Here is a 14,508-nt window from a genome sequence, read left to right on the forward strand (position 1 = left end):
GAACCCGTAGTTTGCGCCGCCTTTACGAGCCGGTGGCAGATGACAGCTAGCAACAGGTGCACAGGATCGTCGTGAGCCATCCGATGGGCCCAAGTTTGCGCCGCCTTTATAACAGACGGTCAGGATCACACCACGTCAGCCCATCCATTGCTCCTCTCCAAAACCACCACGCACGGCAATCACCTCACCACCCACGCCGCGCAGACCCAGAGACGACAGAGAGAGCGAGCGGGGACATGGCCCCCACCGCCGCCCTCCTCCTCGTCTCCGCCGCCGCCATCCTCCTCGCCCCCGCCGTCTCTGCCGCGACGTCCGAGGTGCCGCCGGCCACGCCGTGCGCGGCGGCCATCGTGTCCTTCTCGCCGTGCCTGGCGCACGTCGCGCTGGTGGAGCCGCCCGCCCTGCCCGCGCCCGCGCCCACCGCCGCCTGCTGCGCGGCGTTCCTGCGGGCCGTCTCCGCCGGGGACGGCGAGGGCGGTGGAGGCGAGGGATGCTTCTGCTACCTGCTCCGCGACCCGCTCCTCCTCGGCTTCCCCGTCGACCTCGCGCGCCTCGGCGCGCTCCTCCCCACCTGCGCCTCCGCCAACGCCTCCCCCGCCACCACCGTCGAGGCCGAGACCCTCTTCGCCGACAAGTGCCGAGGTGCGAAACTTCTCCTTCGTCCCCCCGCTCCTCCCTCTGTATGTCCTTGCAGTACGTATGCTTCGACCGAATGTCGGGCACACCCTGTGCGCGTGTTGTGGCATTCCCGTTGATCACCGCTCAAAATACAAGTTACTTTCTAATCTGCGTATTATTGTGTTCTCGGTCCTTGTACAACCACATTGGTGCTGGTAGATCAGTAGATGCGGGATATTATTACTTCTGCATTTCTGAACTGGATTTATTTATTTTTGTTGAGGAGAAGATATAGAGAGGCCCAGAATTGTCTCATGTCCCCGAAGAACTCTATTCCTTATGCATTTCTGCTACTACAATTAGTCACGACTGCTGAGCACTTAAGCAGCCTGTTGGATTGCTTGTTAGATATACTATGGATTCCACGCAGTTTTAGCGATGTTTACTGTCAGTTAAAGGCGGTCGTGGCTTGGTGGTTTCTCTTAAAGAGTTCACAAACGTAAATTATAAAATTGAAGCAACAAATGTCTTAGTATTCGCTAACTCGATTTGCCAACTGAAACAGAGCTCAAGTCACTGCCTGAGATGCATTTTGCACCTCCATCGCCACCTCCAACTCCACCTCCACCTTCCGCACCGAAAATTTCTCCAGGTAAACCAATTCTCTGCATGTCTAATGTTTCCACGGATCAGTGTTCAGTTATGCTATTCTGAAGAAAAGAACAACATGCATCTTGGCAGACATGTCAAACCTGAATGTGTTTTTGTCTTGGAAGTGTTCTACCCATTTCGTGTTCTATGCCGCAGCTGTACAAGTTCAAACTTCACTATAGATTGCACCACATACTCTCTACTTGTACTGGATGTCTCTCTTCTCTCCAGTTGTAACTGTGCCTACTAATTTCATCATCGAATCTCTTGCTGACATTGTCTACTTTGCCTGCACTGCTCGGTTATGTTCTAGCTGCTCCTTGTAGCCTGAGTAGTCCATTTTGGTCGTTTGAACACTGGGATGTCTTTCTTCAATCGTCGGTCATATACTCCATGTGCACTAGTTAATCTGCTGTGATTGCCTCTGCAGCTACCGTTGAAGAACCAGCGTCACCGCCCCCGGAGATGGAGGAGCATTCGACATCGACGCCCGTCACGCCAGCTGATCGTTCGGGATCGGATGCCTTGTGTGCCTGCCGGGTTTTCCTTGTGGCGTTGGTCTTCGCAGCAGCAGTCTTGATCACGCTGCAGTTCTGATAGATGCTGGCCATCGCTTTGTTTGGAAAGCTTTCGATACATACGTGTGCCTGCTGCGTCATTCTTGCTCGGATCCTTTTGTTGCATACGCTGAGGCTGCTACATGATACATGGCACGATATATACCTGAAAACCCTTCCTGACGGGTGCAGTTTTTTTCGCGTGCATTTTTCATGATCTGACAGTGCAAGTAACTGTTTTCCGGTGGCAATACATGCACAGCTGTATACATTCAGATTTATAGAATGCAGTTTAGTTCCTCTGCTGATTGTCTCTGAATCTGCATACATTTTTCTTGTGCTTGTTCAAAGACAGAGAACTCACTGAAATTTTAGTATTTCACTATATACAGAACTGTGCAGTTCGCACGGAGAAATTCAGAGTTACGCCATTGAAAGTAAGCAAAACAGGAGTAGATACTGGCATTGAAATTAAGCAAAAACAGAAGTAGATAGCATGATCAGCGGAATACAGCATTACATGGCAATGGCAACGGACCAAAGGTATGTGATCAGCTTAGTCTGCCGGCAGGATAACTTCTACGGGCGGCACGCAAGCAGTGACAGTACCCCTGCTGCCAAGACGAAGGAGGCGAGGAGCTGAGAGGACATGCTCCGGTGGGCGCTGGACGGGTAGTACTGCGGGTACAACTGCCCCGGCGTCTCGTACGTGTTGCTCCACGGGTACCCGTACTGCCCAGCCGGCGGTGTAAGGTAGTACCCGGCCTCCGCCGGCGGAGTGTAGTAGTACACCGGCGTCGGCTCGGGCTTCGTCGTCGGCGGGTAGTACACTGGCTTCGGCTCAGGCTCCGTCGGCGGCGGGTAGTACTTCGGCGTCGGAATCGGCTCAGGCTCAGGCTCCGGCTCCGGCTCGGGCTTAGGCTCCGGTTTTGGCTCCGGCTCTGACGGCGGCGGGTGGCGCGCCGGCACCGCCGGCGGGAGCGGGTGCGGATCCACGTCGCAGACGCACATGAGGCACTTGCACTTGTCCTCGGTCACTCCGGCCATTGCAGGGGACACCACCACCATCACCAGGGACACGAGGATTATCGTCCGCAGAGGCGACATTTGGCTTGATTGTCTCTATGTTCTTGTGTCAAAGATCAGCAAACACATCTCACTAACCAGACTGAGCCGAGATGCCGTATATGTATGTGAGCTGGACAACCCGAGTCTTAAGTTGGTGCATATCCTAAGTAGGTCTTGGTATGCTGGTGCAACTACTGCTATTTTCTCAAGTGTATGCGTGCGTTGCACGCTCTGTTTCAGCAAGCCACGGAACCAAACCAAATATTAGAGCTCAGTTTAATCTGTTCGGTTGCGCTTACATCACGATTTGTCTCACAACCAGTCACTGGGTAAGAAGTCACAATAAATTACGATTTGTTCGATTGTTCTCGTGATTTGGTTTGTTGTTAGGGACTTAGGGTAAGTGCAGTCTTGCCACATCACCATTGGATATTCTAATGGTACTTACCATAGATATGGCTCGATCAAGCCTCTACCTATCTTACCTCCATTTGATGGTATATCCATAGTTAATAAATCACGCGGAAAAAAAAAAGGATTACATACCATGCACGTGGAACTCGCGAAGTAGTGAAGTACATACACCATTCTGCTGTGACACGTTTTTTTTCTCCTATGGCACGCTTTTTGTCTGTTGCAAGTTGCAACATACCTCTTGACTAAAAATATTAATCCAATAAAAATTTCTCGAACAAATTGGTAACGTAAAGATGTAAATTTGTAATGGTGTTCCAGAGACCCGTAGATTCGTAGTTGGGATCAGATCACAATGAAAAGTATCATACACTTGTATCATGCATATGATATTAGTTTATGATGCCACTTCTAAATCATATTATCGTAAGGTAGTATTATAATTTTAATGTTTTGTAGAATCTCAATTCAAATTTGTGGATACGATTTATCTGCCATCAAGTTTTTTTACATGCTATGATACCGGTCTCACACCTCTACTCATTAATTGTTGTGTCACATCAATTTTTTTTTGCCAACATGGCATGCATGATACTGCCTATGATATTCCGATTGTGGCCAGTCTTGGGATGGTGTAGGTAACACCAGACAACAAAGAGCCAAGACAACCCCAGAAGTCCAGTTTCTCGAAAAACGGAGCCTCCAAGAAGAGAACAGTGCATAAGCGAAGTTGTCGTCCGATCATAGATCTTACGTTTTCACCCTGGAGAAAGTCCTCCTCACAAAACAGCGTTCAACAAGGCCATTGTCAGACTCAACCAATCAAGGTCAGACGTTGGATTTTCACCCTGAAAAGTAAGACTTTGAACTTCTTTTGTGGTGTTGCCCCCTCTTACGATACCGCTGCCCCAAGTCACGAATCATCAAGTCAATTCCTCATCGTCACAAAGTCTCAAATCAACATTGCTAGTCCTCGGATCTCGGCTTTCATGACATTTTCCGCCAGCTGACTTCACAATGGAACGAGAAAGCCTGCCCCATGATGGTAACAGTCAACATAGTTTCGCAGCGCTCCCTCTGAAACCAAACGGTCAGGGAAAAACATGGGTGCACACGACCGAGTCCCACCTGATTCAACAATCTCCATGCATGAATCGCCTAGTGAAGTTCGCTGGTGAAGCCATCTAGAATATGACACTCCAGCCAGATCATGGAGACATGCATCCGGCAGATCATCATCTTGACGTGAGTTGTAACCCTAGGACCACCACCTTTACTCCGCCAGTCACGAATTATATAATCGTATGGTTAAGTTGTCCATGGAATGAATAATGGATACAAACACGTATATTGTTCTTTTTGCGGGTAGTATATTGTTTTCTTTTGAATCTAATAATCTCTTCTCTTATGTTTTCCTTCCAGGATGTCTATTTTGATGACGAATCAGTTGAGGTGGTATTAGCTTCTCTGCGTCTGGGAGATAAACCGGATGGGTAATTTGCAATCTTCAATCGTGCTCCAGCACCCTTGACCCCCCCTCCCCTCTATGAGTAACTGATTGATAATAATTTGTTCATAAGAAGCTCCATCTCTACAAATTCAAATTGGTTCATGTTTGATGGAGAGGGAGGTATCAGTGACCGTTTAGAGGCCTATGTTCCTTCGTCATCACCCAATTACGAGGAAGCTTCCCCGAACACTGAGGAAAGTGATGATGGTCAAGTCATTGGCACTGAGGATCAAATGGAAGCCTTCTCCATTGGAAATGACCCTACCGAGGAGGCAGAAGATGCTGCAGAATGTATTAAACACACAAATCTTAACACTGAGGACGAGCAACTTGAAAGTGCGGAAGGGATCGAGCGGCATCTGAATGCTTCAAATGGTGATACTGAAGTTAGCACAGAAGAAGCTGCCTCTGCAGTAGCTGAATCTTCAGCCCCAACTACCGAGATGCAGGCACATGGAACAACAGATAAACTTGTTAGCTCATCTGATTCGGACAATCCTGTAGCTGAAACTTCACCAGATACTGATGCTAATGGGAATGATTTGACCGACTCGGCAGTATCTCCCGAGCAAGCTATCCCTAACGAAGAATTTAAGTTACCGATGAAGACTAATGCAGCTGTTGATACTGAAACAGAAATTGATGCGGTCGTTGATGAGAAACCGGAAACTGATGCAGTCGTGGATGTTTGAGCGGAAACTGATGGATCTACCAAGCAAGGAATGTTCCTGTCGTGGATATTGAAGCGAAAACTGACGCGGTAGAAGCAAATGAGTGCAGTGGCAGCATATCCCATGGACTGAAATGGTGGCATGACTGACGAGCAATTGTAGTCAGACCCATCCGAATTTAAGCAATCATCTTTGCTTCAAGTGTTTCTCATCCACATGCAACTCCGAAGCATGGTTGTCACTATCAGGAAACAGATCCCAGTATCTTACGATACTAAGATTTTATGAGGCTCAAATGATACATATCGCACCGTGTATCCATATCAGCTGGTATTTATTGTTGTCAGAATGTGATGTCATGCCTTCAATCGGTAGTATCCTGATACTTATACAACAGGTGATACCACACATCGGTTAAAACTAATCAAAGAATTAGTTAACCTGCTGACATCAGCAAGCCTTATAAGCATGTAATTGCTTCACTGGTTTTCTTTTATGGACTATACATAGTATTTTCCGCATCTGCATTCCCCATATGATGTTGGGCTCCACTCTCTTACGAGAATAATATGACATGGCACTATGTTTTTTCAGAAATATATGCAAGATAAGTATTTTATTTAACATAAAAAATATTTATATTTTGAAAAATAAAAATCTCATAGTATCATGATACTATGACGATAGTAGGATAGGATACCGCTGACGGAAAAGGGATACTGACTAGCATCTCGATACAGAAAATCTTGCTCCGAAGCACCCTGCTGGACGATAAGCAAATGCAGTATTTTGTGCTCCGCCCAATCGCTGCACAAATGCGCATCATTCTCTAACTGCGTGCTCGACACTTCATCAGAAACTGGTCAATTTGCTTCGAAATTTACCCTCTGGTTCATGGGAAACAAGTGGTTGGCGCTAAATGTCATTTGGTGGTGGTAGTCTCGTGTCTTAAGAATTAAGATATGTGAAAGCACATTTCTTTTTGGATGGAACTGGTTTGTCTACCTACTGTTTTGTTCTGATATTATTTCTTGGTTAACTTTGGAACGGTTAGTTATCCAAGTTCCGCGAAAAACCGATATTTTTTTATAGTCTATGTCAAAAAGAGAAAATTTATCTTGTAAAAAGTCTGACTTTTAGCACCGAATTTTGTTCTTTTTACACGTGCCACACCACAAGTCTATTTTTCATGAAACAAATTTCTAGACTCGTAGCATATAAAGATATACGTGTGAATTTTTTGTTTTAAATTTTCTAACATTTCAAAATGTATCTAAGATGCAATTCAAAATAAAGAGAGCACATGCTCCCATAAGGCAAAACACCGCTCTCAACTTTGGAACTGTAATATGTGAAAAGGTATTATTTCTAGTTTAGTTATGGTAATTCTTTCCGGGGTTTTGCTTCAGTGAGCTGACTCCTCTGAAACCCACCAGCGACTAAAACACAAAGACGGTTGAGGTTTGCAAATACTCCCTCCGTTCGGATTAAATTGACGCGGGTGCCTAGAGAAAGTAGCCTACGGACGTGCTTACCTCACGTCGATTAAACATGACCAGAGGTAGTACCTTTTTCGCTATGAAGGGCATGATGGTTGAGATTTGTTAGTACCTCTCTGGGTTTCTTGAGTTTGGTTTCGGACTGACCACTAAAGTAGGCCTCTTCTTTGACTCGATGTGTGTCAGTTCACACAGGGCATGCATTTTTTGTAAAACATCCCTGCTCACTGCTTTTAATTGTTTCAGGCCCAATTTGCGCCTCCTTAATTGTGTTGTGCTAAAAAAAAATTATACCATCGAGGCAAGATAATAACCATGAAAGCATCGTGATTCATGCTAGTTATTAGTTGCAACATGAATTGTAAGGATAACTAACTTCATGCTCGGTCAAGTTTTACATCATTAGATTTACATTATGATTCATACTAGTTATTAGTTGCAACATGAATTGCAATTGAGATTCGATAACATCATCTAAATGAGAACGAAGTTAGTTTTTAATGGACTGAGAAATAATTAACCCTTGTTGTAATTCATTGGAACCCTCGTAGTTTCACAAAAGCAGCAGAACGAACATTCATTAGGCAGCAACAATGCTGAGTACAAATCAATGGCTACACCTATGGACAGCAGCGGAGGACGCCCTACGCCGTTCCTCGTATATTTTCGTCTCCCGACCTGGCGAAGAATCTGTTCCCCGTATATTTTCGTCTCCCAACCTGGCGAAGAAGTTGCGGACGTCCGCCTCGCCGCACAGCCGGTGCAGCCTGTCCATGGGGTCCTCTTCATCTCTGTTGCTTCTCTTCTTTGGACGCTGCTTCTTCTTGTAGAGTTCCCGGTCGTCGATGTCCTTGAACTGCACGCTCCGAGCGACGTCGCGCTTCAAGAGCTCATGAAGGTTCTGCACGTTCTTGAGAGCTTCATTCCTTATGTTGTCCATGTACTCCTTCGTGCTGGCGTTTCTCCCCACCTTGCTCACCCCGTAGTGGAGCTTGTATCCCTGGTCCTTGTAGTAGTGCTCGTAGCCATGGTGGGGTATGTCGTCGGGGATCTCCTTCTCCTTGCCAACGGCGACCGCGGTCTCGTAGCACCAGCACGACGCGACGTGGTTGATGGTGTAACCGCCGCCGCCGAGGAGCAGCAGCGGCACGTTGAAACTCCGGAGGTAGCTGACGCACTCCGCGTGGCCCCTGACGGAAAGGTTGAATTCCCCGAGCCGGTCGCCGGAGAGCGAGTCGGCGCCGCACTGCAGCACGATGGCGTCCGGCCGGAACACCCCCATGACCTCCCTCATGATGGGCACGAACAGTTCCTTGTACCCGGCGTCGTCCATGCCGGCCTTCATTGGCACGTTCAGCGTGCGGTACTTCCCCGCGCCCTCGCCGACGTCCTCGGCGCTCCCGGTCCCCGGGAAGAAGAACGTGTCGCTCCCCTTGCCGCCGCGGCCGTACTGGTGGAAGGAGACCGTCATGACCCTGCCGTCGGCCGCGAAGTACTTCTCGACGCCGTCGCCGTGGTGCACGTCGATGTCCACGTACAGCACGCGGGGAAGGTGGCCAGGAGCTCCATGATGGCGAGCGCGATGTCGTTGACGTAGCAGAAGCCGCTGGCCTCGCCGCTGCAGGCGTGGTGCATCCCGCCGGACCAGTTGATGGCGATGTCGGAACTGCCGCTCCCGAGCGCGCGCGCCGCGGCCAGCGACCCGCCGGCGTAGCGCGCGCAGTAGTCCCAGAGGCCGTCGATGACCGGGTTGTCGTTGCGCTCGTCGCCGGCGAGGGCGCCGATGTGGTGCCGCCCCGCCGTGTCGGCTCGGTAGGTGCCCGGGGTGAGGTCGCGGAGGAGGCGGAGGTAGTCTTCGGTGAGGATGCCTGCGAGCTCGTCCTCGGTGGCGGGTCTGGTGCGGAGGAGTTCCATGTGGCGGAGGAGGCGGTAGTTGGTGACGAGGCCGTGCGTCATGGCAACGCGGCGGGGAACCATCACGTGCTGCTCACCGTAGTCCACGTTGGCGATGCCAGGGTCGTAGTAGTAGCACACGCGCCGCTTCCTGCCGTCTGGGCACGCCGGCGACGGCAGCGAGTTCCCTTCCATCTCCATCTCCATCTCCATCGCCTCCCCTCGCCGCCGCGGCCCGATAATTGATCGATCCCTTGGCGTGAGGGAATGCTTGTAGTATTGGAAATTTGGAATAGGATGAACGCACACAGACGGGTAGTATAAAAAGAAGCAGATTCGCTACGTCCCGTTCGTGTTCAAGTTAGACTCGGATAGGGATTTGGAGACCTCTTCATCCAGGTGCCAACATCAGATCTCTCGTAAGGTTCGACGACTGTGTTCGACTCGGACAGAGCAAATTCAGTACGCGTCGTAACAAACACGAATTTGCTAATTTCAACTTGCCTGAGAATTTGCTACTGTTGGAAATAATCTAAACCTACAAAAATAGACGTAGGTTTGGGTTAGTTTCCTAGTCTCTAATCTAGGTGTATCTGAGTCTGACTAGCGCTAGCTAGTCCGGTTAAGATTAGTATTAGTCTTTTTATTAAGACACGGCGCTATCGCCGGTCACCAAACGAGTTACAGAACTAAGGTAGCTCGTTACCCACAAAACATGGTCTTCACGAAGACGGAACTTCATATCACCAAGGAGGATGCCCATCGGCCCCAGATCATATTTCGACGAAGACATCACATTTTGCAGGTTAATGCAATCAGTTTCGAAAACAACCTTTCCAACTCTCAGGTTATCAGCGAGATCAATGGTATTGAAGAGGGCCACGGCCTCGGCATGGAAAACATTTGACATATTCATCAGTGATCCGGCTGCAGCGAAATGAATATATGTATCACTATCTCTACAAATGGCTCCCCAACCAGCACTCTTTGTCAGCTCTTGGAAGGAAGCATCGGTATTAATTTTCACAATTTCTTCATCATGTGGCGACCACCTACTATTCTAGTATGTAGTAGTGTGTTTTTCCTTGGCCGAAAAGTGTTTCCATTCATCAACATGTCTTCGGACTGTGAACTGAAACTGCTCTATTGTCATTCGAAGCTCTACATCGGTTACGTTCAGACCACCAGCTCCACAAAAATGCAACTGTAGTCAGCAACTCAGTACTCGGTAACAGTAGAATTTCCCCGGCTGTGGGTCCACCAAAAAGAGGGAGTCTCTCTAGGGCGATCGAGGAGGCGATCGTGGTAGGCTAGGGTTTCCTTCTCGAGGGTGGTTGCGATCGGCGGCAAGATCGATCCCGACGGCGGGGGCTGCTCTTGTGCGACAGTGAGGGTGTGCTGTCCAGGGCCTCGGCGCTGGGTGGGCGTGGAAAGTGCGAAGAAAAGATGGCTGCTCCATCCCGATCGGAGGTCAGGGGTGGTGGGGCGGCTAGGGCTCTGTCGAGATCGCCGGCCAAGGGCGGTGCGGAGGAGCTGGCGGCGGGTCTGTCGGCGAAACTCGGCGATCTGCTGCTGACGGATAAGGAGGCCACTGGGCTGATCATCAAAAGCTCCGACTCGGCAGAAGTCCCACGGCCACGGTGAGCGGCGGTGGGCAAGGTGTGCTCGCCCCGCCCTCTGGTGATGTCTGCTTTTGAGAGGGCCATGCAACGTGCGTGGGGCTTGCATCGCCCGGCGCAATTCAAGGATCTCGGAGGCAACCGCTTTGTGATCAGATTCTCTTCGGAAGGGGATTGGAATCATGTGCTGAAGAATGGCCCATGGCAGTTCGATTTCAGTGTGGTGCTATTGCAAGATTACAAGGGATCTGTCCGGCCATCTGATATGCGTTTTGATTACTTGGACATGTGGGTTAGAGTGCTGGATCTACCTATGGACAAGATGAATAGAGTGTATGGGAAGTTGATTGGCAATTGGGTAGGGAAATTCATTAAGGTGGAGGTCGACGAAGATGGCTTTGCTTGGGGAAAAGATCTTCGCATCCGAGTGTCGGTGCAGATCGATCAACCCCTCCTCAGGGGTGTGTTTCTGCAGGATAGTGAAGAGGGGGAGGGCATGTGGTTTGACCTGAAGTACGAAAAGATACCTCATTTCTGCTTTGATTGTGGGTGCCTTGTCCACTCTGATGGTGAGTGCAAAGGGGAGAAGAAGGAGGTGGCGCAGTGGGGCGAGTGGCTGCGCGCGTCGCCGCGGCGTAGTCAGAAACCTCCTCCGGCGACTCGGCCTTCTATGTCCTCTGGTAGTTTCAGCTGCAGGTCGGCTAGCTCGGACTCGAGGGGTTGGAGTACAGCTTCTGTTCGCGATGTCCCGCCTCGTAGAAACCTTGCAAATGATTTTGCCTACTCTGGTTCATCCCGCACTGGCGGTGGTGAAGGGAGAAGAAATGATGCTGAAGTTTACAGCCCAGAGAAGCGCCACAGGGCGCCGGAAGAAGGACAAGTCAGGGACAGGGTTCCTCAGGTCCCTCCAAAAGGCAAAGCAAAGGTGGGAACGTTTACGAGAAGGCCGAGAAAGGCTAGCACTGCCCCAGCGGCTGATCTCCCAAATGCACCACTGGGTGCTGGGAATAAAAAGAGGGGTACAAAGCAAGTCTGGATGCCTATTAGTGTTCAAGTGGTGGGAGAGGGGTCGGATGAATCAGCGGGGAAGAGGCAGCGTACTACTGTTTTCGACAGAATTGCTGATCCTACGACCAACCAGGAGGGGCAATCAAGCTCCGTCTTTGACAGATTACAAGAGCCATCGGCGGACCCTGCGAGGCGGGGCCGCCGGGAGCAATGAATATCCTAAGCCTAAACTGCCGCGGATTGGGGTTGGACGCGGCGGTGGGCGAACTACGGGACCTGGTAAGGGTCTACAACCCAGCGGTGGTTTTCTTATGTGAGACAAAGAAGACGAAGGGAGCCATGGACCGGTTAAAATGGAGCTTGGGTTTTCGCCATGGTGTCTCTGTTGAGTGCAGAGGAAAGAGTGGTGGTCTAGCTTTGCTCTGGAGAGATGGTTTTGAAGTTTCGGTCCGACCGTGGTGTCAATATTACATTGATGCGTCCATCAAGATGGGAGACACCGTTTTCAGATTCACTGGAATCTATGGTGAGCCACGGACTGAGCTGAGACAGAGGACATGGGAGGCATTACACTACCTGTGACGACAAGATAATCTCCCGTGGCTCTGTGCAGGGGATTTCAATGAAATATTGCGACAAGATGAACAAATGGGAGGAAATAGGAGGGGCGCTGCACAGATGGAACGTTTCAGAGATTGCCTATCCGACTGCGGATTGGCTGATCTTGGCTTCTCTGGATATGCTTATACATGGGATAACCGGAGGGAAGGAGGGGGGAACGTGCAAGCAAGATTGGATCGGGCCACATGCAATAATAGCTTTGCCCAACTCTTCCCTGCTACTACGGTGGAGCATGTGATAAAAGAAGAATCCGATCATCTTGCTTTGCTTATTAAGGTGTTGGACAAGGCTCCAGGCTGCCGATCACCAAACCCACTGGGGTTTAGGTTTGAGGAGATGTGGACACGACATGAGGGCTATACTGCCATGGTGGAACAGGCGTGGGATGAAGGAGATTGGGGGGATACGGGTTTGGGAGCTTGTTGGAACCGGTTAAAGAGGGTGTCGGGCAGCATGAAATCATGGAGTAAAACTGTCTTTGGGTCAGTTCAGAAGGAAATCAGGAGACTCAAGGAGCGTTTGCTGTTGCTAAAGAACGATTTTTACAGTCTGGAGACTCACAGGAGACAAAGGCGATTGAGAAAGAACTGCATGAACACTTTGAAAGAGAAGAAATCATGTTCAGGCAACGGTCCCGGGTCAATTGGTTACAGGCAGGTGATAGAAATACTCGGTACTTCCAAAATCGTGCTTCTCACAGCAGAAGGAAGAGTACTATCAAGGCCCTAAAAGATGAGGCTGGACGCCGATTGTGCACTAATGAGGAGATGCGGGCACTGGCCCGTACTTTCTACTCAAGCTTGTACAGATCCGAGGGAGCTGCTAATATGCATGTAATTCTCGATCAGGTGCAGGAGACGGTCAGCGATGAGATGAATCGGAAGCTTCTTGCGCCTGTTTCGAACGAAGAGATTGAAAAGGCTCTGTTCCAGATGGGCCCAACAAAAGCGCCGGGGCCTGATGGGCTGCCGGCCTTGTTCTACCAACGGCACTGGCCGATTTTAAAAGAAGAGGTATGTGGGGCTGTTAAGGAATTTCTAAATGGAGGCACCATCCCAGAGGATTTCAATGACACTGTGGTTGTCCTTATTCCCAAGACAAATTCTCCAGAGTTGCTTGCTCAGTTTCGCCCCATTAGTCTCTGCAATGTTTTGTACAAGATTGCCTCAAAGGTCATGACTAACAGACTAAAGCTTATTCTTCCGTTCTTAATTGCCGAAGAGCAAAGTGCTTTTGTCCCAGGGAGGCTTATCACGGACAACGTGTTTATCGCTTATGAGTGTGTCCACTCAATTAGAACGAAGAAGAAGAAGAAGCCTCTATGTGCGGTGAAGCTTGATATGATGAAGGCTTATGACAGAGTGGAATGGATTTTTCTGGAGCAGATTATGATCAAGATGGGTTTCTCAAGAGTATGGGTGGATATGGTGTTGAGATGTTTAAACACTGTTAGATTCTCAGTCCGTCTGAATGGGGGCTTGTCTGAGCCTTTTATTCCATCGAGGGGTCTACGGCAGGGAGATCCTCTCTCCCCATATCTGTTTCTTTTCTGTGTGGAAGGCTTTTTCACGCTGCTCAAGAAGGCACAGGATGACAATATGCTGAAGGGCGTTCAATTTGGTACGGATGGGCCTCATATCACCCATCTACTGTTTGCCGACGATAGCAATGTGTTGCTTGAAGCTTCGATGGAAAGCATGACTGCACTGAAAGAAGTCCTCCAGAACTATGAGGCGGCCTCAGGCCAGAAGGTTAATTTGCAAAAATCGTCCGTTTTCTTTGGGGAAGGCTGTGTTCCAGACACAAAAGAGATGGCTAAACAAGTTCTGGAAGTGGACACAGAGGCCCTAAGTGAGAGGTACCTGGGGCTTCCGACTGTAGTAGGGAGATCGAAGGAGGGCTGTTTTCAGTACATTACTGAAAGGTCGGGGCCGAAGGTGTCTGGATGGAAAGGGCAAGGTCTATCAAAAAAGGGCAAGGAAATTTTGGTGAAGTCCGTTTTACAAGCTACTCCAGCCTATCCAATGAGTTGTTTCAAATTCAATAAGACTCAGTGTAAAAAGCTGGGCTCTATTTCGGCAAACTTTTGGTGGGGAGACGCGGACGGATCACGAAAGGTGCATTGGATTGCATGGGATAAGATGTGCCAGCCAAAACGATCAGGGGGATGGGTTTTAGGAATTTTGAAGCTTTCAACTTGGCGCTGCTTGCGAAGCAGGCATGGCGGATTCTTACTGTCCCTGAGTCGCTGTGTGCACGCGTTCTCAAGGCCCGATACTTCAAACACTCTGATCTTCTCCATGCAGGCTGCCCGGGGCGGGGCTCGTTCTCTTGGCGCAGCATTCTGCATGGACGGGACCTGCTTAAGAGAGGCTTAAT

General features: G+C 49.6%; 2 protein-coding genes across 2 annotated transcripts; one reads left to right on the forward strand and one right to left on the reverse strand.

The window, feature by feature from the left end:
* Positions 1-236: 236 nt before the first annotated feature.
* Positions 237-2,067, forward strand: LOC124659806 (non-specific lipid transfer protein GPI-anchored 25-like). The gene is made up of 3 exons (XM_047197612.1): positions 237-642; positions 1,184-1,270; positions 1,700-2,067. Exons 1-3 carry the CDS (start codon positions 237-239, stop codon positions 1,864-1,866), a joined length of 660 nt encoding a protein of 219 aa, XP_047053568.1. The 3' UTR covers positions 1,867-2,067.
* A 5,528-nt stretch (positions 2,068-7,595) lies between these two features.
* LOC124663546 (histone deacetylase clr6-like) lies at positions 7,596-9,082 on the reverse strand. The gene is given in 2 exon segments (XM_047201235.1): positions 7,596-8,545; positions 8,548-9,082. Coding segments are annotated over 2 exon segments (1,485 nt in total).
* Positions 9,083-14,508: the final 5,426 nt, after the last annotated feature.

The sequence above is a fragment of the Lolium rigidum genome, chromosome 6 (assembly GCF_022539505.1).
Source record: "Lolium rigidum isolate FL_2022 chromosome 6, APGP_CSIRO_Lrig_0.1, whole genome shotgun sequence".
In the NCBI taxonomy this organism is placed as follows: domain Eukaryota; kingdom Viridiplantae; phylum Streptophyta; class Magnoliopsida; order Poales; family Poaceae; genus Lolium; species Lolium rigidum.